This window comes from Staurois parvus, unplaced genomic scaffold (genome assembly GCF_062004578.1).
Source record: "Staurois parvus isolate SC_StPar_1 unplaced genomic scaffold, SC_StPar_1.0 ptg000105l, whole genome shotgun sequence".
Lineage (NCBI taxonomy): Eukaryota > Metazoa > Chordata > Amphibia > Anura > Ranidae > Staurois > Staurois parvus.
The window spans coordinates 418,200-443,646 of record NW_028317901.1 but is presented as its reverse complement, the minus strand read 5'-3'; the positions used below and the strand labels follow the sequence as shown (position 1 = coordinate 443,646).

At 42.7% G+C, this 25,447-nt stretch overlaps 1 protein-coding gene across 1 annotated transcript in view; it reads left to right on the top strand.

Moving 5' to 3' along the window:
* The window catches only part of CSPG4 (chondroitin sulfate proteoglycan 4), a 125,004-nt gene that overhangs the window by 84,608 nt on the left and 14,949 nt on the right, over positions 1-25,447 (top strand). Inside the window, exons 6-9 of the mRNA XM_089671355.1 lie at positions 16,565-16,760; positions 23,987-24,118; positions 24,656-24,822; positions 24,909-25,092. Of these exons, the coding sequence (XP_089527481.1) occupies positions 16,565-16,760; positions 23,987-24,118; positions 24,656-24,822; positions 24,909-25,092 (679 nt within the window). The remainder of the gene's footprint in view (positions 1-16,564; positions 16,761-23,986; positions 24,119-24,655; positions 24,823-24,908; positions 25,093-25,447) is intronic.

The following is a 25,447-nucleotide window of genomic DNA, read 5'->3' as shown; positions in this document are numbered from 1 at the left end:
GGGGAGGGGGTGCAAGTAGTTGGTCCTGCCTAGGAAAAATAGTCTAGCACTGGCCCTGGCCATATGCATACTTACATTGTGCCAAGCTGGACCAGTATAGGTACTGTATGCAATACAGATAACTCCTGGAGTTCGGCTGAGAACACTTACCTACTCTATTAAAAAATACAACTGGAGTTTGGCTATGATTAATAAAATGGCCTCTTTCCTGAGCGAAGACCGCTTACCAATGGCCATTACAAATGATATTCCGACTATTATGGCGTGCATGCAAAGTATTCTTTCCAAAACTGAATATATCATTATGCATAGTTGAGTAATAAAATGAAAAGACACTCTTATTGTTTTATAATCTTTGTGTAATGAGAGCGCTCTGTAATACACAGTACATCCATGAGTAAATTAGACCTGTACTGTACATAGTTTGGTAGAAGAATTACTGCTGCGTGAGACTACAGTGATCACATTTTGTGAAGTGATAGCTGCGCTTTTAAAATCATCTGGATGTCATCAAATTTCTTTTAATGCATGCTTGCTACTATTAAGGTGGTGAAAATTCCATGGATTGCGTAATCCTAGTTCTATGAATACACATGCAGTTCCTCAAATGAAACACTGGGTGTCCTCATTGCACCTCAAATAAAGTCTCCAACTGGTAATTCAATGTATTATTGGCCATAAATTTTCTCTTTCCCTCTTAGCAACATCTCCATGTGATATGTACACAGAACCTCAATTGGCAGAAGCCACACAGAATTCACGTTAGATGCTCTGGTTAACCATTTACTGAATAAAATTTTCTTGGAGAAGCTTTCTATATGCCAGTGGATCTGAGCTCAAAAATGGATATTTACTATGTTATAGGAACAATTAGAAATGTTAATTGTGCCTAGTACCCTGAAAAGTGTACCTTTATCCTGGGTTCACACTTCTGCGGTGTGACATATCACATGTGATTCACAAATACCGCACCGCATTTCTGTGCAAATCACATGCAAATTCTGTGCGGTGCGATTTGAGCCGTACACTTTGTATGGCTCAAATCGCACCGCATCCACACCGAAAAGGTGCAGGACCCTTTTTTTGTGTCCGCACTAGAATTGGATTGGTGTGAATACCCATGCAATTAGATTTTACACATCGCGTTTTGCGAACCAATTTCGGGGTGTCGTTAATTTAACCTCCCTGGCGGTATTCCCGAGTGTAGCTCGGGGTAAAGTTTCAGTACCACAAGAGGTAACCCCGAGTTACACTCAGGAATACCTTGCAGCGCTGCTCCGGGATCTCTTCTTCACTTACCTTGTCCTGCACTCCCACGATGTCCCTCCTGCAGTGTCCCCGGCAATGTCCTCCGGCTGAAGCCAGCATCTGTCTTCCGTGTTCTGTTCCCTGCAACGTCAGGACGTATGGGGGACGGAGCTGGTGGGAAATTTGAAAATTGTAAAAGTGACATTCACTAAATACACATAGTAAAACATTACTGTATCAAAGCATTTCACATACATTTTGTCCCGAGTGCTTTGTCCTGTGCCCTGCTTACATTTTTACTGTTCTTTCTGCCTGGAAACTGAGAAACGTCCATGGCATCCAAAAATCGTCCCTTCAGGTCAAAATCTGTTTTAGACCAGCTAGAGAACAGTGATAGTAAATCAGAACCACTTGCAGAATTGAGTGATAATGATTTGTGGGGAAATTCGTCATCAGACACTGAAAACGATTTTGCGACTTTGCTCAGTGATGTGCGAACTTGGCGCTATATTTCAAATTTTAGTGTTTTTGGTTTGATGACATTATTGAGTTAAATTTATTATATTATTTTTTAGGATTATTTATTAAATTATAATTTATGATTTCATGTTTCAAATTTTAACATACCCGGGATGTTTACTAGACTCTTGTTCGGACAGATTTCAGTGAGTTATTCCTAAAAATTACAGGCCTACAATAAAAAAAATACATATTTCCATGCAAAAAAATGTACTGCTTTGAGCACAGAAATACTGACATAATCAGATTGCTAGGGAGGTTAACATACATACCCGCAGCGGTTTGCATGAACGGGGTGCGATTATGATGTGGTGTGGAGTTCGCACAGAAACCGCTGCGAGTTCCGCACCGCATCATTGTGAACCCGGGCTTAGTCTTGAATTCCTTCCAAAAAATTGCAGCAAACACATGTTCCTAGTATGTGGTGCCTAGGCACGTCCTTGCTTGTAGCCCAATAGTTGTATATTTGCTGGGTGAAGGTACAATCATCCATCATTCGAGTTGCTGGTGGTAATGTCAGCGCCCTCCATCCCAGGGACGGACTGACCATTTGGAATTTGGCACTGCCCGAGGGCCCGGGGTCAGTAGGGGGCCCCCATGAGATGCCCCTGGTGACTTTTTCATAGGCTTTTTTGAGTTTTGGCAAGGACACAGGGGCCCCATGATCCCCTATTGCCCGGGGGCCCCATGAGTTGTCAGTCCGCCCCTGGTCAGCACCCTCCATCCCAGGGGCGGACTGACAATTTGGAAACTCGGGCACTGCCCGAGGGCCTGAGGTCAGTAGGGGGCCCCATGAGATGCCCCTGGTATCTTTTTCATAGGCTTTTTTGAGTTTGGGCAAGGACACAGGGGCCCCATGATCCCCTATTGCCCGGGGGCCCCATGAGTTGTCAGTCCGCACCTGCTCCATCCTTAACAAAAATCAACTGAAAATTCAAAAGAGCTGGGTGAAAATTTGTTAGCTGATCAGTGGCTGCATCCAATCAGATGCAATCACTATTCATGTAGTCTGACAGCTGTGGGTGTTGTGGCCGTTGGAATACCATAGCTGGCAAGGGAAATTCTTCCATCCACGCTGATTATTGTGGAAGAGGGAATCAACTGACTTGTTCGGCCTGCAGGGGTGAATGGGGTGAAGCTCTGCTGACTCCCATCATCCAGTCATGTGCAAGCAAAAATGCTGGTTTTCTTTATTTTCTCTGAAAATGCTTGGCTATTCTTTGCAAAGTGAAATTTCTCCACGCTTACTAAGCTCTGGGAAAATGTCCTTGAAAAGTGTAACTTCCCTTGCAGCCTATTTGCCTTCAGTAAAGTGTTGTTATCTTGCTACAGGTAGTTAGACTGGATTTCTGTTAGATAAATGGGTATATTTCTCTAGCTGCAGTGTTTTAGTGTTTTTAAAGGGATAAACATGGGGAAATATGCAAGTACTGCAGATATGGACTGCTTATGTTTTTGTTTGAGGTTGAGGTGTAGACCATAAGATCAAAGCAAAATACCAATATCAGAGAATTTGATCCATGAACCAAACAGGACAGTTTACAGATTTCAATACTGCTGGCTTCTGCTCTCTCAGTACCACTTCCCCAAATGTCCGGCCTTCACAGAAGGAAGCTAACAGTACACAGTACAGTCCTGGGCCAGTCTGTTAGTTTGGAGAAGGGGGAGGTGGGTGTGAGGGAGGAACAGGGGAGTGCCTTGCCACGCTAGGCTATGGGACGTTGTGTTTTCGATGCACACAGTGTAAAGCAGGGGTCTCAAAACTTTCTAAATAAAGAGCCAGTTTACCATCTTTTGGAATTTAAGTGGGGGGGGGGGCAGACATTGTCTATTGGGAGTAGAAAAGGTCAGTGGGAACAGTCGATGCCCCATCTTTGGAGTCAGTGGGAGGAATAGCGCCCTATCATTGGTGTCTATCATTGGTGTCAGTGGGAGGAATTGTGCCCCCTCAATGGTGTCATTGGGAGGAATTGTGACCCATCATCTGTGTGACTGCTTATGTTTTTGTTTGAGGTTCACGTGTAGACCATAAGATCAAAGCAAAACACAAATATCAGACAATTTGAACCAAACAGGACAGTTTACAGATTTCAATGCTGCTGGCTTCTGCTCTCTCAGTGCCACTTCCCCAAACGTCTGGCCTTCACAGGAAGAAGCTAACAGTACACAGTACAGAATTGTACACAGTACACAATTGGGCCAGTCTGTTAGTTTAGAGAAGGGGGAGGTGGGTGTGAGGGAGGAGCAGAGGAGTGCCTTGCCACGCTAGGCTATGGGACTTTGTGTTTTTGATGCACACAGTATAAAGCAGGGGTCTCAAAACTTTCTAAATAAAGAGCCAGTTTACCATCTTTTGGAATTTAAGGGGGGGCCGATATTGCCCATTGGGAGTACAAAAGGTCAGTGGGAATAGTCAATGTCCAATCTTTGTAGTCAGTGGAAGGAATAGTGCACTATCATTGATGTCAGTGGGAGGAATTGTGACCCATCATCTGTGTCATTGGGTCCCTTTTCTTGGTATCATTGGGAAGAATAGGTCACCATCGTTGGTGTCAATGGAAAAAATTGTGACCCATCATTGGTGTCATTGGGACAAATTGTGCCCCTTCATTGGTGTTAGTGGAGGGAATTATGTCCCATTGTTGGTATCAATGGATGAAATAGTGGGCAGACCCAGGCCGCAGTTGGAGACCACTGGTGTAGGGAGACACAACTCTAGTCCCTGCATGCAAGGGTGACATCATAGGATGTTGCAAAGAAGTCACCCTGGAACAGGAAACTTGGGGCATGTTCATGGTGCCAGAATAAACAGAGACAAAGGCAAGAATTATAAGATAAAGAAGCTGCATACTCAGCTGCTGACAATCCTTAAACTGAGGGTATAACATCACTCTGAGAACTATTCTTTAAATCAGGGAAAGGAACATATATTTACCTTTTAAAATAATAGATTTTTATAGGTATGTGTTAGCAGCATGACAGCAAAGCATACCGTAGGTGTATTGACTACAAACATTTTCTATGTCTATGACATTTTTATTGCAGGATCTGGTGGCATTGAAATATTTCTCAATTTAAGGCATGCTGCCACATTTACAAGATGCTGACGTTTTCATAAGTAGTTGGCTGGCCCTCAAAAATGACAGCATTGATGTGTATTGTATTCTTTTTTTTATTTTACTTGACAGCTTGTATGGGAGATTGAGGGTCTGATTTACAATGATGCTTTATTATGTTTTTCACTAAAAACTACTAATAATCTATTCTCTTTTTACTTCAGCCTGAAAGTTATAGTATATACATTACATGTGGAAAAACCTTTGACAGTGTGTTAAAACAAATAAAACATAAAGCACAGAAAGAATTTGCCATTCAACAAAAGCAGCAATGTGATTGTTAAAAACAAAATGAATAACTTAGGAGCGTAGTAGAGATTGAGAGTAAGGCTAGGTTCATATATGTAGAGAAGAGTGACAGAAGCACCACTGTAAGTGTAGACTGTTAAAATCAGATCATCTGCCTGACAAGGAGTGAGCATGCTCCGAACGCGCGCCATCTTGGAAAGCCGGACCATGTGGTGACATCATCCCTGCGAGCCTCCCTGCGGCCCTCTGCTACTCCCCGAACCCTGGACACCACCGGAGTGGTGGGAAAACACCCAGAGCTCGGGCTAAGGACCTGATGCTCCCACTGGACCTCCATCACTTGACATGCGTACCGGTTACCTATCTATGTGAGTTTAATTTTACCATTAAATCTGCCTGCTTTTAACCTCTTGGCGCCGGCTGCACGCAAATGTGTGGCCACCCGGCGTCTGTGCCTTCATGCCGAGCGGCCGCACATTTGCGTGCAATTAGGAAAAACATATGTGATGAGTGCGCGCGCCCTGCACGCTCCCAGCACACATGTCCGGTACTCACGGAAAGGTCCCGATCTCTTGTACTTAGGACCCTTCCCAATCATGTGACCGCCGTGACAGTGAATCATGGCAGTCACATGACTCTAAAACCCCGCCCCCCGGCTTCTGAAACCCTTAAAGGGCTGGAACGCAGCGGCGCCAAGGGGTTAATCGTCTACACTCTCTTCTCTACCTGCACTAGCAGTATCTACAAGCTCTTACAGCCGGCTGCCTCCTCGGACAAGTCCATACTACTACAAGTCCCCACTACAGATGGACTTGGACACCACCTCCACATGAACCTTCTACTAACCCCCATTGCTGATGGTCCATCCCCAAACACATACAGGGTAGATGCGTCTTAGCGCTTCCTCCCCCCACTCACCTCTGAAGGTTCATATTTGTGCATTGCAAGAACGCATGCAAAATCATGGGCATTCCCGCAATTCTGGAAAGACATGCACGTCCCTTTGGCAGGCATGCACCAGTGACATTTATCCTTAACCCCCCTGGACGTTTTCCTGAATGTAGCTCGGGGGTTAACTTTCAGTACCAAAAGCGGTGACCCCGAGCTACACTTGGGATTACCCTGCAGCATTGCTCAGGGATCCCTCTTGCACTTACCTTGTCCTGCGCTCCCGCAATGTCCCACCTTCAGCGTCCCTGGCCGATGCCTTTCGGGTTCCATTCCCTGCGAGCGTCGGGACGTACGGGGGATGGAATCGGCGGGAAATTCAAAAATTTTGAAATGTGACATTCACTGAATACACTAAAATTACATAGTATAACATTACTGTATCAAAGAATTTCACATACATTTTATCCTGAGTTCTTTGTCCTGTGCACTGCCTGCATTTTTACCGTTCTTTCTGCCTGGAAACTGAGAAATGTCCATGGCCCTTTATGTCGAAAGCGGTTTTAGACCAGCTAGAGAACAGCGATAGTAAATTAGAACTACTTGTAGAATTGAGTGATAATGATTTGTGGGGAAATTCGTCATGAGACACTGAAAACGATTTTGCGACTTTGCTCAGTGATGTGCGAACTTGGCGCTATATTTCAAATCTCAGTGTTTTTGGTTTGATTATATTATTGAATTAAATGTATGATTATTATATTATTATTTTTTATGATTATTTATTATATTATAATTTATGATTTCGTGTTTCAAATTTTATCATACGCGGGATGTTTACTAGACTCTTGTTCGGACAGATTTCAGTTAGTTATTCCTAAGAATTACAGGCCTAAAATAAAAAAAGGCATATTTCCATGCAAAAAAATGTACAGATTTGAGCACAGAAATACTGACATAATCAGACCGCTAGGGAGGTTAACACACAAATATGAAAAGTTACCTACCTCTGACTGTGGGGCGGATTTACTAAAACTGGTGCACTCAGAATCTGGTGCGGCTGTGCATGGCAACCAATCAGCTTCAGTTAGTTCAATAAGGCTTTGACAATAAAACCTGGAAGCTGATTGGTTTCTATGCAGAACTGCACCAGATTTTGCACTCTCCAGTTTTAGTAAATATCCCTTGTATGATTTAAACAAAAGTGACAAGACTTGGTGGCAGCTTCTGTAGTGAAATGAGCAGTGCGTTGTTAATGGTCTGAGAGCATTGAGGGATAAGAAGTAGAACGACTTATAGCTATAAAGCACACTCAGAGATTTATCAGCTTTCAACCACATAAGTGTATTTTTCATTCAATATGATGAAATTATAGAGTTAAATAGGAAAGATTAATCAGATGTCTAACAACCAACAAATTCTGAGAAGATTCATCATGCTAATTTTTGCAATGGTATACCCAAAATCAAACTGAAAAATAATAGGTATATAAATATTTTTAAAAAGCTTGTATTGGAGAAGGTACCAAAAAGTTTCTAGAATAGTTTTGTAGTATGCCAACAGATTGTAGCACAAGGCTGCATGCACAGTCATAGGGAGCACAGACCTTCATAAGTCAGTGTGCCAAAAGACATCGTCCTGTGTATATCGGGAGCTGTGCAGCTGGTGCTATTCTGACCACGTGCGTTATCACGTCTGCTATTTTATCATGGACAGCAAGTTAGAACAAAGAGCAAACATGAAATTCTGCATTTGACATGATTCAGCAAGTTTACAGCGATGCTGCAGTGAGTCATTTGAGGTGTTTTCAGTGACACCCGTGCTTCAAGAGCAGAAGAACATCACTGGAAGATGACAAGAGATAAAGAAGACCTTCAACGAGCTCAATCTCCAAAAATGCTCTCTTCCCTAAGATGAAGATCAAACTCAAAGGTCTTTGTTTTGACAACGTTGTGGAGATCCAGCTTTCAGTTTCATGCAGAATTTCACGTTTTTGGTGGAGCTCCGCTTTAGGTTTAGATAGAGTGGAGAGGGCTTAGAACACCGGTCATGTTTTTATTGCTGTTTGTGCCCCCATTAGGGAGATTTAAACCCCTCCGGGTTGTCCCCAGAACACTAGTTCTGGTGACAACCAAAGATTCCTCACTTAGGAGGGATTTCCTCTCACTTCCTGTTTCAGCAATGAGACAGGAAGTAAAGGGAAATCTCTCCAATGGGCACAGATGGCAAAAAAAACTGACAAGGGTTATATCCCTCCCTTACTCTATCCAAAAGAAAAAAAAAGGTTTGCCTGTACATTAACCTGAAGCATTTTCAAGCCTGATGAAGCCTGCTGGCAGTTTCTTTTGAAGTTACAGTCAGCATTACCATCACATCTGTGTTTAACATTCCCAAACTAGAGCTGAAGGGTGATTTAAAGGCTTTAGGAAAGCGGCTTGAAGTTTGTGAAACCTTGAAGAAAGATTCATAAAAGCTTGCTGTTCATGTGGCTCTTATACTAGCTGAAGCATGTATGGACAAGAGAGTGTACAATCTGATTGTAACATGTGTAGCCCACATAAGATGAGGAAATGGTTCATGACTGGCAGACAAGGATGTACAATTTATTCTTAATATTTCCTCTTCCACGTGCCTCTTCCCCTGATTTCTCAGTCAGGATTAATAGCACCACTATCAACCCATCCCTGCATACCAAGGTGCTAGGGGTAACCCTGGATTTCTGAACTATCCTTTCAGGCCCACATCCAATCCTTGTCCAAATCATGCCGCCTCAAATTCCACAATATCTTCAGAATACGACCCTTTTTAACCACATGCCGCCCAGCCACTGTAGAAATACGGCGGCAGGGCGGCACGGCTGGGCAAAACCACGTTTTAAAACGTGTGTTTTCAAAACAGGTAGGGGGCGCGCGCGAGACGCGCCACCGCCCCACCTGTCCCGCCGATCATCGCCGCGGATGTCAGTCACCGGGTCACAGCCGGTTGTTGTCCGCCGCAGTCCCGCCATAAGACGCTGATCGCCGCCATAAGTCACTGATCGCCACCATAATTTGCTGATCGCCGCAATTATTAGTATAAAAAAATTAAAAATCCGAGTATCTTTCCCGCCATTTGTAAACGCTATAACTTTCACGTAAACCAATTAATTTACACGTATTGGGTTTTTTTTTTAGCAAAGACACATCGCAGAATGCATTTTGGCAGAAATTTCTGACGAAATTTGATTTTTACATTTTTTTTATTGGACATGTTTTATAGCAAAAAGTCCAAAATATTGTTTTTTTTCCTGAAAATTGTCAGACTTTTTTTTATAGCGCAAAAAATAAAAAATGCACAGGCGATCAAATACCACCAAAAGAAAGCTCAATTTGTGGGAAAAAAGGATGTAAATTTCATTTATGTACCGTATTGCATGACTGCGCAGTTTTCCATTAAACTAGCGCAGCGCTGTATAGCAAAAAAATGGCATAAATTCCATTATCTATACCATAGTTTGTAGACGCTATAACTGTCACACAAAGCAATCAATATACACTTACTGGGATTTTTTTTACCAAAAACATGTAGCAGAATACATTTTGGCCTAAATTTATAACTAACTTTGAGTTTACTATATATTTTTTATAGCTGAAAGTAAAAAATATTGTTTTTCTTTGCTTAAAAAGCACACAGGTGATCAAATACCACCGAAAGAAAGCTCTATTTGTGTGAGAAAAAGGCCGTAAATTTTGTTTGGGTGCAGCATTGGATGACCGCGCAATTATCAGTTGAATTAGTGCAGCGCCGAGTAGCAAACAGAGGCCTGGTCATTGAGGGGGGTAAATCCTCAGGAGGGCAAGTGGTTTACCAATGATACCACAAAGCTCCTAATTCACTCCCTGGTTTTCTCTCGCCTCGACTACTGCAACTCCATTCTCATTGGCGTACCTTTACATAGGCTATCCCCCCTCCAGTCCATCATGACTATTGCTGTCAGCTAACCAACCGTTCAGTGGCTGCTACCCTTCTCTACCAATCCCTCCACTGGCTTCCACTCGCACAACAAATAAAATTCAATATACTAACAACTTACAAAGCCATCCAGCCCCCAGCTACATCAGCAACCTGGTCTCAAAATATCAACCAAACCGCTCTCTTCGATCCTCCTAAGACCTTCTGCTCTCTAGTTCCCATGTCACCTCCTGCCATGCTCGCCTCCTGGACTTCTCCCGAGCTTCTCCCATCCTATGGAACTCCCTACCCCAATTTGTCCGGCTATCTCCTAATTTATCTGCCTTTAAACGATCCCTGAAAACCTTTCTCTTTAAAGGAGCCTATCCTGCTTCTAACTAGTAAACTGTCATTTATTTCCTCCATCAGCTCATCCCCCACAGCTATTACCTTTTGTATCACTCAACCCTTCCTCCTAGATTGTAAACTCTAACAAGCAGGGCCCTCTGATTCCTCTTGTACCAAATTGTATTGTAACCAGGGGCGGACTGACATATCATGGGGTTCCTGGGCAACAGGGGATCATGGGGCCCCTGTGTCCTTGCCCACACCCAAAAAAAGCCTATGAAAAAGCCAATTAAAGGTACCAGGGGCATCTCTTGGGGCCCCCTACTGACCCCGGGCCCTTGGGCAGAGCCCGAGTGCCCAAATGATCAGTCTGCCCCTGATTGTAACTGTAATGTCTACCTTCATTTTGTAAAGTGCTGTGCAAACTGTTGGCGCTATATAAATTCTGTATAATAATAATAATTCTTACAATGAGCTACTGACTACTAATGCTGCTTTCTGGTTAGGTGTAATTATACAAGCCACATATCTCTTACAGCTCTGCATTGCATTAATAGCGTCGTAGGCACCTTCTTACCAAACACAGCATTGGCTGGGTGTACACATTGAACACGACATGACACCTAAATATAGGAAATAAAAGGGGATCATTAGTAATATGTATAGCTGATGTCATGATCCTCATCTCCACTAGAGGCCCCCCTTCCCACTGTGTGTGGATTGCTTGCTTCCCTAAAACTCCCACCTAATGACAGGGAGAGCAGGAAGAATCTGCTGCAGGGGATCTCCCACAGAGGAGAGTTCACAGTCCTCACAGTCCACTCAACTGTTATTTACATCATGTTTAGTTTTACTTTCAGTTGTCATACCTGTTAGATAGTGATAAAAAAAAGCACCCGCCAATGTTTTAGAAACAAGTCTGTTTAGATGGTTCCCTTCTCATAGATAAACATATGCAGCAAATACAGGCACAGCTTTTTTTTCAGTGGGAACGTAGGGGAACGCAGTTCTGGCACCTCCAGCACTGAATGTATGTAATGTCAAGGGGTATTGGGGGGGGTCTATTATTGCTGACTGCTGGGGGATCTATTGTCACTGAAGGGTATGTATTTTTGTGTGGTGGTCTATTGTTGCTGGAAGGGATCTACTGTTGAGTGAGGGGTCTATTGTTGCTGGAAGGGATCTACTGTTGAGTGAGGGGTCTATTGTTGCTGGAAGGAATCTACTGTTGAGTGAGGGGTCTATTGTTGCTGGAAGGGATCTACTGTTGAGTGAGGGGTCTATTGTTGCTGGCTGTTGGGCAGATAATTGATGCTGGCTGCTGGGGGATCTGTTGTAGCTGCTGGGGTCTATTGTTGCTGGCTAAATACTTAAAATAGTGCTCATGCGCTTCTGGATGTGCAATGCTTAGCAAACAAAAAATTCATTAAACTATTGCAGCAATCCTAAACTTGTGCAATGTGCCACAAACATGAATAATAAAATGTAAACGGACTGCGCATCAATCAGTATTAAACATATAATCATGTGCATATATTTCAAACAATAACATACAGCATATGTTGCTGTTAATAAAGTCCCCAATGGTGAAACAAGTGCACGTGCTTGTGCTCCAGCCTAATTAAGTGGGGGGGACAACTTCTGCTTCTGATCGCCTAGGCAATCGGCAGTGGAAGTGGGAGCAGATACCTATCAAATTCGGGTACCTGCTCCCCAAAGGTGCCAATGGGGAGTGGGGGACAAAGGCTTAAAGCGGAACTTCCCCTTTTGGGTGGAGCTCCGCTTTAAAGTGCTGGCTCCTGCCAGTGTAAAGGCATTAAACGAGATGGTACAGCCAAATTGTAATGTGTGTCTGTGTTGAGGCATAGCCTACGGGGCTGAATAGGTGTATATTGGTGAATAAACTAGGAATATGTTACCAACACTGCCTGGAACTCATAAAGTGTCCCCTGTAGCACAAACTGTCACAGATTTCTGTAACTGTCGGGAAAGTGTATATGAATCGGTTGCAGAATTGCCTAACCCTAGGTTCACACCTAACCGTTTTCTGCAGCTTTTTGCAGAAACACAGTACAGTCCATTTAACATGATTTCCTATGGGACATGTTCACATGTCCGCGTTTTCACCTGGTGCGTTTTTTGGAAAGCGTCAGGGACTTTTTTGAACGCAAAAAGTTGCGTTTTTGTTTCTATAGACTTCAATGGAAATGCTGCAGAAGAAGATGTATTGCATTTTTGATGTATTTGTGATGCATTTCACATTTTAAATCTGCCTAGCAACACGAAAAAGAAAAAAACGCATCAAAAATGTGAAAAAAATGCATACAAAACGCAACACAGAAACGGCTCAAATACAACCTGCATAGGTGTGAACCTAGCCTTAGACAGAATCAGGGCCGTCTTAATAGCATCATGGGCTCCTGGGTAAAGTAGTGCAGTGGGGCCCCTACTAGCCTGCCCCAATTTATGCATCTACTCCCAAGAATTAAAGTATAAATAGTTGATAGATTTAAACATATATTTTTAAACAATAAGAAAATATGCCATAAATCAAATACTAATCAACACAAAGGCACAGTACAGGAGGGGTCAGGAGGGCACAATACTGGGATCAGGAGGGCACAGTACAGGTTCCAGGATGCTGCCCAGGACATGGTCATCCCAGGACAGTTTAGTAAAAAAATGTGACTGTCCCAGCAAATCCAGGACAGTTTGTCAAGAATGATGTAATACAATATTATTGTGGGGCCTCCATGCACCTGGGGCCCCTGGGCAGTGCCCAGGGGTGCCCGTGCATTAAGACAGCCCTGGACAGAATTGGAAGAAGTTCTATTTCCCACCACTCTTATCATTGACATGATATGGCAGCATTTCTCACAACCTACAGGAAAACTGTCACGCGGCTTTCATAAATTTTGCGCGGGGCTTTCTAATAAGGTCAGCAAAGTGTCACAAAGACTTTATTGAATGTCCCCAATATCTCTGATTACTGATAGAAAGCATCAGCAGTGACAAGACTCGCAGACATATTCCACCCTGCTGAACTCTTTCCTAATCTTGTAGTTTTCCATTGCTGAAAGAGAAATATTCTTATTACGAAATACATTGGCCAAAAACATAATGTACCTCTGTCAGCACGAGCATAAAGTCAGACAGTTTATAATTAATTTTATAATTGGTGTTTTTTTGCCAGATTTTGTTTGATGACTATGCTGACAATGTATGTGTGAGTGGTATGCTGAAAATATGAATAAAATGTACTTTTGTTTTTTTTTTTTATGTCAGCAACATTTGTTCTATAAAAAGACTACAGGAGGTTATTTTAGGTTAGTACTTATTCATTGGAGAGAACTGGCCTATATCATTCACCCATGCAAAATCTCTGCAAGAGTCCGAACATCTCACATGAGCTTTAACATCTTAAAGCAGACCTTCACCAAAGAGGAAAGCGCAGCTCATCGTATCCCTCCCCCCAGCCTCTTGTATATTTGCATCTTTTTTGAGGGTCATTTACATCACTGCATCCAGTACCTCAAGGATGCTAGATGGCAGGGGCCACCTGTGTCCTAACAACCACACATGATAGGTAGAAGGGACCACCTGTATCCTAGCAAAGAAGAACACTAGGCAGTATGGGCCACTAATGTCCGAACATCCAAGAACACTAGGCAGTATGGGCCACTGGTGTCCTAACATCCAAGAACACTAGGCAGTATGGGCCACTGGTGTCCTAACATCCAAGAACACTAGGCAGTATGGGCCACTGGTGTCCTAACATCCAAGAACACTAGGCAGTAAGGGCCACTGGTGTCCTAACATCCAAGAACACTAGGCAGTATGGGCCACTGGTGTCCTAACATCCAAGAACACTAGGCAGTATGGGCCACTGGTGTCCTAACATCCAAGAACACTAGGCAGTATGGGCCACTGGTGTCCTAACATCCAAGAACACTAGGCAGTATGGGCCACTGGTGTCCTAACATCCAAGAACACTAGGCAGTATGGGCCACTGGTGTCCTAACATCCAAGAACACTAGGCAGTATGGGCCACTGGTGTCCTAACATCCAAGAACACTAGGCAGTATGGGCCACTGGTGTCCTAACATCCAAGAACACTAGGCAGTATGGGCCACTGGTGTCCTAACATCCAAGAACACTAGCCTACAGGTGCCAATCAATATCCTATCCTATGTCCTATGAGTGTGCTGGGATTTGACTTGGAGAAAGAGCTTGCTTCTGTGATGGTGGAGGTGAGCAGTAACTACTGGGGGTGTCTTATCAACAACCTAGCAACAAAGTAGGGCAGGCAGATGCCATCACTGGGAGTCAGGCTTTGGGGGGTATGCAAATTGCCTGCACCACGGGTGTCAAACTGGTGACCCTCCAGCTGTTGCCAAACTACAAGTCCCATGAGGCACTGCAAGATTGATAGTTACAAGCATGACTCCCAAAGGCAGAGGCATTATGGGACTTTTAGTTTTGCAACAGCCTGAGGGCCGCCAGTTTGACACCCCTGGCCTACACCTATAGCAAAGGCAGTATTCAACTTTTGTCAAAGCTGCACAGTTTGCTTTTATCTACAGATACCTCTTATCTGCAAGGCATTTTTTGGTAAAGGTGAACTAACCTATTAAAGCCAAACTCCAGCTAACACTTTATAAGAAGTTACAGCGACAATATTTTAGTTTTTTTACATAAATGAATAAAAGCTGACCATTGTTAGCACCCCTGTCAGTGTTAAATGGTTTATCACAACTCTCTAACTGCCACTTTTGCTGGACAGTTTGGTCTGGTAAAGGAAGCTGAAAAATAACAAGCTTACTGGATGCATTATCAGGTGAAAATAAAGGAGAAAAAAAAAACGAATGCAGCCGCCACATCTAATGATTGTTAACCTGCAATATATTAAATTTTGAGTTCAATTCTGCTTTCAAGTGGTTGTAAACCTCAGACATGAAATATGAACAAAGCATATCCCTCTTTAGTGTGTAGTTAGTTATCTCAATCCACAACACAAAGTGTAATTTCTTCCTGCTGTTTTGTTCCTCTGCAATCTGCAAGAGTCACTTCTGACAAGTTTTCCTGACACCAAGAAAAAAATGATGACAGGGGAGGGACCTCCAGCAACTGTGAATGACAGTCTCCAGCTCTGTTCCTGTGTCCTATGTAAAGGAGGATGTGTCCCTTCCCTGCAATCAGCTCTCAGAGCTCTCCTCTCTGAGCTCTGCAGTGTGTAATTTTAGCTGCCTACCCCGTTTTCTGAAAGCTCAGACAAATTTTATAAATTCTGGACTTTGAATGGCTGTAGAGAAGAGCATACTGCACATAAACAGGTAGAACTTATGTAAGAGGATTTGTTTCATCTCTGTGTATCACCTGAGGCTAGTCACTTCACTGCGTATATGTACCACTTGAAGCACAGTCAGAATTCCTAAGTCCTGATGAAGGGGGAGTCTATTTGACCCCTGACACATGGTGGTTTTTTTCCTGCTATGAACAAGTTTCATCATTAAAAACTTTGATCTCTTGGATATTTGTATGGTGCTCTCACTGGACTGTACACACATGGATTCTCAACTCTGAGTACCAGTAAAAATTGGACCTTTTAACCCTTTATACATGGACACACATTTTAAACCTTTATTGCCCATCTGGAATACTTAACTGTAGTTTATCTGGAATTGGTTTATAACTGCGTCACTGCCTACTGCCATTGTACTTTGCCGACATATCATTGTACAACGATTTATCTTGTACTGTGAATGTAGCATTATTTACAGACTTTCATAAGGTTCACTTAAGGTTTTTCTTCTTTAACTATGTGCTGAGATCCATTTAACCATGTATAAAGCCCTTATTACTTTGTTTACAGAGTAAGAAGAAAAACACGTCCCTCCTTCTTTTCCGTCAATTATCCACCTGATCATGTAAGCCAGAACTGTAAACTGACCTGGGAATCTGAGCCTAGGGAGCAGAAGGTGACTTGATACAGGTGTGGGGAGGGACGCACAGCAGGTACTAATGGACGTTATATAGGGATCAGTATTGAGAGACAGCACGTTAGGGCAATAGAAAGATGCGTTGTATCTAAATACAGTTGCATTATTAAGGTTTATATGTAAGATATTATATTGTAATACTGTATATGTTTTATGTCCCATATGTAAAATAACATCACAGCATATTCTGTAGGCTTTTATAATATACCAATATATGATGTTCAATGCATTTACATTGCCATATTGTGACTTTCTCCATCACTCCAGATCTTGGAGGGCGATACTGATGTCATCCCCCCACATGCCCTGCAAAGCATTGATGAGGACTCATCGCCTGAAGAGCTTATTTATTCCTTCCTTCCGCCAACAAATGGAGAAGTGATTGTGAGGGGGTTCCCTGGGACACTTTCTAGCTTCTCACAAAAGGACCTGGAACAAGGGATGGTGCAATTCATGCACAGAGGTGAGGAACAACTGTGAGAATCAAAGGCCTCATGCACACTGGACATTTTTGACGCTGTTCTTAGGGGTGTTTGGCGTTTCTTTCTGTATGTTAGCCTATGTGCCCATGCACACAGAAGTGTTTAGAGGCAGGAAAAAAACCCCACTGCCAGCGCATCCAGGAGCAGCGGCATTTTGGCAGGGAAAAAAAATGCTTGACGCCTGTAAACACGTGTTAATGCTTCTAAATGCATGTTAACACTAGGCATATTTAGTGCTTGAGTGTTAATTAATTTCAATGGCCAGAACAATTATTCTGCTCAATAAAATTAATTAACACTCAATCGCTTGATGTGCCTAAAAGTGCTTAAATACACCTAAACACATTACATGCATTTACAAGTGTCAAGCATTTTTTCTACCAAAACACTGCTGCCAGTAGAAAGGCTTCTAGGAGAGATACCAAAAAAGTGCCACCCAGCAGTGCCACCCATCAGCGCTGCCCAGCAGTGCCGTCCATCAGTGCCATCAGTCAGTGTTACCCATCAGTGCCATCTATCAGTGCCCCTCAGTGTTGCATACCAGTGCAGCATCATCAGTGCCACCTCATTAGTGCCCATCAGTGCTGCCTATCCGTGCCACCTCATCAGTGCTGCCTATCATCGCACATAAGTGAAGGAGAAAAATTATCTTTTTATATTATATTTCATAATAGAAACAAAGAAAAACTTTCTTTTTTTTTTGCCCTTTTTTTTTGTTTACAGTGCAAAAAATAAAACACACAGTTGTGCTTAAATACCACCAAAAGAAAGCTCCATTTGTGAGAAAAAAATTATAAAAAAATTTATATGAGTACAATGTTGCATGGCCAGGCAATTGTCATTCAGGCAATTGACAGCGCTGAAAGCTGAAAATTGGCCTGGGCAGGAAGGGGGTATAAGTGCCCGGTAGAGAAGTCGTTAAATTAGCCTCAGAGCCTGTGTAATTAATATGCATTCCATTTTAAAGGGATGAGGTGGCAACCCTACCAGCCACTGATAGACACACAGTGCCACAGGCTGTGTGATCTTTGTGAATTGCAGTGCTTCTCTCCAGAGCAACCCCTACTGCCAGAGACAATCACAAATCCATGAACCAGCAAACACAAATGCTCCTGCGCTTGGGGATGGACTCGATGTAGGCTGCAACCACATAAGGAATGTCCTGGAACATGCACACCTTGCTGCCCTCAACAGACCGGGGGAATCCAAATATACTGAATGAGGAAAGAACAAAGAGATGGCGCACAGGCCTAGTGCATTACCATAAAAAATGTTTAATAAGAAATAAAATAGGTGTTGTACTCACAAACGACAACAAAGTCAAGGCACATCATAAAAGAACAGCTGGGTCAACACCGCGCTGAGTAACAGTCCGTAATGGGGAATGTAGACATCCAATAGGTTGACGCGTTTCGAGGACTTGCCTCTTCCTCAGAGCCCTGAGGAAGAGGCAAGTCCTCGAAACGCGTCAACCTATTGGATGTCTACATTCCCCATTACGGACTTACTCAGCGCGGTGTTGACCCAGCTGTTCTTTTATGATGTGCCTTGACTTTGTTGTCGTTTGTGAGTACAACACCTATTTTATTTCTTATTATTATTATTCTTTGTTCTTTCCTCAATCACAAATCCATCTCACAAATCACATCTCCCTTCTGTGTTGTCAGGAGGGGGGAAACCTGTCTGACTGTTGGTTAGAAATTAAGAACTAGATTTGAGCTGGAGCAAGTGCAATAGGCACTTGTTCCCCTGGGTAGTTAAATGACATTAAAACATTTTTATTGATAGATTTCCTTTAAACAGAAACATAGGCAAGGATTAAGGGTCAGTTCCCATGAGAATCTGACGGAGTTCCTGGGCGATTCCTGTATGTTTCCTTGCAGTGCGATTTGGCAGCCCATTTTATTCAGATTGCTAAGGCAGTGTATTGTGCGCGGTGCAGGAAACGCACACAGAATGTGCCTTTCCCACATTTTATCTGGTGTGAACCAACCCTAAAAGATGAAACAGCTGATTAAATCAGCTGCCAAAAAACTGAGGGTGTAGTAGTCACTTTAACATTGATTTAATTGGAAATTTACTATTTGGTTTACATAAGCTACTTAACAGTTTAAAGGGGCAAAATATTTTATATTGTTTCCTTTGGAGTTTTCCTCAGTGTTAGACTCTTCAATTAGCATTGATTTAATTGGGATTTTACCATTTGGCTTACACAAGCTACTTAACACCTTCAAGAGACAAAATATTTTTTTATTGTGGCACAGACAACTGTTTTAGTCAGTCTGGCAACAAATAAAGCTGCATATCGCTTGGGGGTAAGTCTCTACCAGCTTTGCATATCTGGATTCTACAATTTCCACTGCTTCCTCTTGGGAAAATTACACTAGCTGTGTCAAGTAGGATGGAGATCTTTGGTGAACAGCAATTTTCGAGACTCATCACAGATTCTCAGCCGGTTTGAGATTTGGGCTTTGACTGGGGACCGTTTTAAAACCTGCCATTGACAGTTCCTATCTCGGCCGATGCCTGCTGAACCAGCCGAGATTCGAACCATGTATGGGCAGGCTGAATGTACCAGCCTGGCAGGAGAACATAATGGCTCCATGGGAGGGATCCCCCCATCAACACTGACTGCGTTGATGGGGGAATCAAGCAATTTTCTTTTCTGAAACCCACGGTTGCAGGAAAGAAAATCGCTCCATCTATGGCCAGCTTAAGACATTCAGGTTCTTGATTTTAAACCAGTCCTGAGAATCTTTGGCTGCGGCTTAGAGTTGTTATTTTGCTTGAAGGGGAAGTTTCTTGCAGTCTGAAACTGGCTTGATTCTAGAGCTGCCCTCAATTTAGCATCATCCATCTTACCCTCTATGCCGAGCAGTTTCCCAGTTCCAGCCTATAAAAGCATTCCCTTCATCATGACACTACCACCACCATGCTTTACCTTGGGGTTGGTGTTCTCAGCATAATTAGCAGTGTTGATCTTTGGCATGCAAAGTAGGGTTGCTGCCTCATCCGGAACACAAATTAAATACACAGGTTCTGAGGTTAATTTAATGCAGATAAGGCACTAAGTGAGTTTAATTACCACCTTAATCAGCCACAGAACCGCTGTAAATAATGTGTTTGGTTTATAAGGGATGAGGTGGCAGCCCTGCATGCAGTATTTTGCACTTAGGCCAAGAAGTTTTGTTTTGGTCTCATCAGACCGGAGACTCCTTTTTTATGTGTGCTATGTAAAATGTGTGCTAACGTGATTTGCAATTGGGTTTTTGAGCAATGGTTTCTTCTTGTCACTCTTCATAAAGCACAGCTTTGTGGACTGTCCAAGTTATAATTGTTCCATTGACAGTTTTTCAGCTGTGGATCCCTGCAGATTAATTAGAGTCACCATTGGTTTTCTTGGCTGCTTCCCTGACTAATTTATTTATTACAGATAGTTAAATGGTGCTGACAGTTTTTACTCAGAGCATTACATATTTATACATTGACATTAATCCCCGCCCATATCACATGCATACATATATAGTAGGACACATTTTTACAGAAGCCAATTGACTTACCAGCATGTGTTTTGCAGTGTGGGGGAAAATATGAGCACCCAGAGGAAACCCACACAAGCACAGGGAGAACATGCAAACTCCATACAGATAGTGTCCTGGCTGGGATTCAAACCAAGGAACCCAGTGCTGAAAGGCAGATGTGTTAACCACTAAGCCACTGTGCTGAATTATTCCCTTCTTACCCTGTCGCTGAGTGATGATGAAAGGCATTATCTAGGCTGAATTGTGGTTGTCAAATATTCTTTGCATTTTTCAGTAATGGGTTCAACAGTGCTCCTGAGGATGTTCACATTTTGAAAAAGTTGTTTTTTAACTTTACATTAGATGTATTATTTCCTTGGTCTTCATGATGATGCAAGTTTAGATACATTCTCTGAAATGTTTCATGTTTTTTTTCTTACAAATCATAGGATACTAGCTGTTCACAGCTGACTTCAGTGAACTAAATAAGTGAATTCTGAAGTCAACTGGTTGCACCAGAGCTTAGAGATTTAAAGGCCAAAGGGTTGTAAAGGAATTGAAAATATAAGTGACTGTTTTCACTTCAACGTTTTTGACTACTGTGTTGATCTCTCATGTAAAATCCCAAGCTAATGCATTTTGAAGCCAGGGTTTATGTGATGCAAAATGCGGAAAAGTCCAGCAGGGTTAGATACCCATTTAAAGCACACTAAGGGCTTGTTCACGCTTGACTACATTTCTAATTTTTAGCCCTCTTTCACATGGGGCGGACCCATCAGTGGATCCGCTTGCTCAGCGGGGGAATCTCTTCACTGATCCCTGCTGAGCAAGCAGATGACAGGTCCGTGTCCACTCCGCTGCTGCAGAGTGGACACAGACACTATTGGGGGTCGAATGGAAACAGACCGCCTGTCCATTTCCATCTGACTGCCATCCCATCCGACAAAAGGGGAATGGATTTCCATCCGTCTCTTTTTGGTGGATCGGATAGGATTGGATGTCGGTTGGGGGGGGGGGATGGACACATATCCATTTACACCTTCCGCTCCATAGAGGTTCCGATCGGGTCTGCCTGAAAAATGAGCAGGCGGACCTGAATGTACATGTGAAAGGGGCCTTTACAAATGCTTCTATAGCGTTAGTATGGACATTTGGTGTTAATGAGCCATTAAAACCGCTCCCCAAATGCTCTATACACAGTTTTATAAGTGTGTTACAAGCGTTAAAACCGTACCACAAACGCCTATCAACTGTAATGCTATTAACGCACCGAAACCACACTGCAAACTCCCCGCAAATGCCTGCTAGCACGTTTGCAGAGCATCACCATAGACTTGAATGGGAGACTTGAAAAGCTTCAAATTAGGTTTGCCACCTCATCCCTTTAAAACCAAACACATATTAATTACACAGGTTCTGAGGCTAATTTAATGCAGATAAGGCACTAAGTAAGTTTATTTACCACCTTAATCAGCAACAGAACCTGTGTAATTAATATGTGTTTTGGTTTTAAAGGGATGATGTGGCAACTCTATTATTATTATTATTATACAGGATTTATATAGCGCCAACAGTTTGCTCAGCGCTTAACTCCACTTCAAACTCCTCCAGACTTGACATGAGGCTTCAGTTTTGAAGTGACGCTGTTTCATGTTTTGATAATGTGAACAGCACTGTGTGCTGTCCATTGTATCATTTGCATAGGAGTTTGAGGAGCATTAAAAACGCACCTCAGCTGCCTGCTTTCAATGCCAGTGTGAGCTAGGCCTAAGTGCTGAAGTAGCTCAAAAAAATAAATAAGTGCTAGCAGACGCCCTAACATTACCCAGCCCATAACATTCCTCCTGAGCTTCCCTAAACTGTACTGATTCAGAACTTACTTGGGCTGAGTAAATGTAGCCTTAAAAAGAGTTTCCTGAAAGTTCAGTAACTAGACATGTGTGATTTGAATGTCAGGGGCTGTGTGGACTGAAGATTGGTACCAGTCTAGAGTGTGAACAGTAATAGTAGTGGATGCCTCAGCAGAAGGCATTAGTGAGACAGCCAGGAGGTGGTAACAGTTAAAAATAATGAGTGAATAGCAAAAGGACAATGGAGTTGAGAATCTTCACACAATACATTGTATGAATATTCATTTCAGTTTTTCAACCATGTGCAGATGAAATAAGCAAACAGAGATTTCCTTGTCACATGATTGAATAATTGATGTGAATATATACACAAATTATTGTGGGAAGATTCCTCTTTTAGTAACTCTTTAGTAACTTTTAGTGTAGATGGCTGGATTAAGCAGTTTTGGGAACAGGGTGGGTGGAAAGTGTGTAAGTATAAAAGGGAAAACAGGAAAGGCAGAAGAAAAATTGTACTATGAAGATGCATGAATAGGTGACAAGTTGGGACTTGAAGAGTAACCAGAAAAAAGAAGAAGCTGTTAAATGTCAGAGTATGGATATTTTTTTAAAGGGCTTTTTTTTAAAAACTTTTTTTGTTTGTATTAACAACAAAGACACACACACACAAAAAAAAAAGCAAATTTGCTCAGCAAAGCACAACAACAGCGTCACGCAGCTCAGAACAATACAGAACAGAACAGCAATATCAGGTTATCCATGCATAATATTAACAGACGGTGTAATAGGGACACAAACAGAAGGTCCCTGCTCAGGACATAACATAGCAAAAACAATATCACATGAAACATAGAAATGAAAAATGTACAAAATACCTCTCAACAGAGAAGGGTTATGAACATAGACACATACCATTACTCTGCAGAAGGAGTCTCCAAACTTTCTAAACAAAGGGCCAGTTTTTTGTCCTTCAAACTGTAGGAGGGCCGGACTGTGGCCAGCAGGAGTAGACAATTTCTTGGTGTTAGTGGGAATAAATGGTAATAGGGGGAGGAATAGTGCCCTATTGTTGGTGTCAGTGAGAGGAATAATTCCCCATCCTTGGTGTCAATGAGAGAAATAATCCCCCATTGTAGGTGTCAGGGGCAGTAACTATGCTCCATTGTTGTTGACAGTGGGGCGAAAAGTTGCCCAAGGGCCGGATAAAAGCAAGCAAATGGCCGCAGTTTGGAGACCATTGCTCTGGAGCAACCATATCTTGGGAAGACCAAACTTTGGTAAATTTCTTGGGGCAGAGTATGTATGATAAATGAGAAAACTAAATTTTTTACAGTGCTCTGTCCCCTGGGAACAAACTGCATGCAATACTTTGTCCAATGTTCCTACATGCTTTGTAAGCCTAGCTACAAGGTCAGAGAGGACACCCCCTAGCAAGGATAGCCAGCACTTGTCTCAACTCCAAACACTTTCCCAAGACAAGTGGCGGTAAGAGGAATTCTCAGGGATGGGGAATGTCAGCTTTCCATCTCACTTCATTCCCCTTGCTGCCACGTGGATTTTTGGCAAGTGCTTAGAGCTGAGACAAGCACCAGTTATCAAGCAGCCATCTCCTTGCTAGCTACGTTATCGGACAGCTGTGGGGGAAGGAGGTAGCTCTGTTGGACCTCAAAGCTAGGCTTACAAAGCACTACATATACTCTGAACACTGGAAAAACATTGAAGTGAGGTTCATATTTAATGTGGTTAAAGGTCAGGGACATGCACACAAAAATACAAAAAGAGTGAGGAAATACATTTAGGAGCAAAGAGGTAACTAATATTTTTCATTTTACACAGGAGAATTGGATGGTGGATTCTTCTTCAAGGTATCTGATGGAGAAAATGAATCAGAGCAACACTTTTTCCACATTCAGGCTATGCCAATAACAATCCACATGCAAACAATACAGAACCTTATAGTATGTCCTGGTAAGTGGTGATTTAATTCTCTAAATCATGAGAATTTATGATAAATATCAGGCAGCACTTGTCATAAACAGTATCTCTTGTCTCTAAATATCACCCAAATCGTACTCTCCGCTCCTCGCAAGACCTCCTGCTCTATAGCTCCCTTGTCCCCTCCTCCCATGATCGTCTCCAGGACTTTTCCAGAGCTTCCCCCATCCTCTGGAACTCGCTACCCCAATTTATCAGACTATCGCCTACTCTGCTCACTTTTAGGCGATCTCTGAAAACCTATCTCTTCAGGGAAGCCTATCCTGCCCTCAGCTAATAATGGAAGCTTCTACTCTTCCAACCAGTCCATCTCCCACAGTTACTACCTTTTGTACCACTAGCCCCTCCCTCCCAGATTATAAGCTCCAAGGAGCAGGGCCCTCCAATCCCTCTTGTATTGAACTGTATTGTTGCTGTATTGTCTCCCGTTATATTGTAAAACGCTGAGCAAACTGTTGGCGCTATATAAATCCTGTATAATAATAATAATAATAATATCTCTTCTGCCAGGATCACTGCAACAGATCACCAGCCAGCACCTGAGTGCAGTAACTAATGATGGAATGAGCATGCAGCCTGTTCTGATGTATCACATTGAAGATAATCCACAGATTGGTCAAATCAGACATCAAGGAAATCTTGAAGGGTCAGCAGTGACCAACTTCACTCAGTCAGATGTGAGTTCTTTCTCTCTTTTTCTTAAACTAACCTACACATTCCTTTCCATTTGCAAGATTTGCAGCATACTTTCTTTTATTTACAGGTTGATGAAGGTTTAATATATTACCAGCATGTGACCAGTCCATCTCCATTCTGGATTACCCAAGATTACTTCTCATTCCATGTGCAGTCTCCACGGGCCATATCCCAGAGATATATCCTAAATGTGACAGTGACATTCCAGGGTCCTTGTCCACAACTGCACACACACCTCTGGAAAAACACAGGTAAGGTATACTGGGTGCAGATTTTCAGGGCAAGTCGGCATCATATATTGAGTCATATTTACAAATGATCTATAAGAATTTAAATGGGCTAATTTTAATGCATTGCAGGTAAAGGTTCAGTGGATTAGTTCTTGGCACTGGTAGTTTTCAGTGAGTTCATGGTACTAACACATATACATATATGAACCCCTTAAAGCGGAGCTCCACCCAAAAATACAGAACTTCCGCTTTAAGGACTGCTCCCCGCTCCCCATTAAGGATTGGAACCTTTGGGGGGCGGGGGAGTGGGTACCCGAATTTGACAGGTACCCACTCCCACTTTCAGTCCGATCCCCTAGGCGATCGGAAGCGGAAG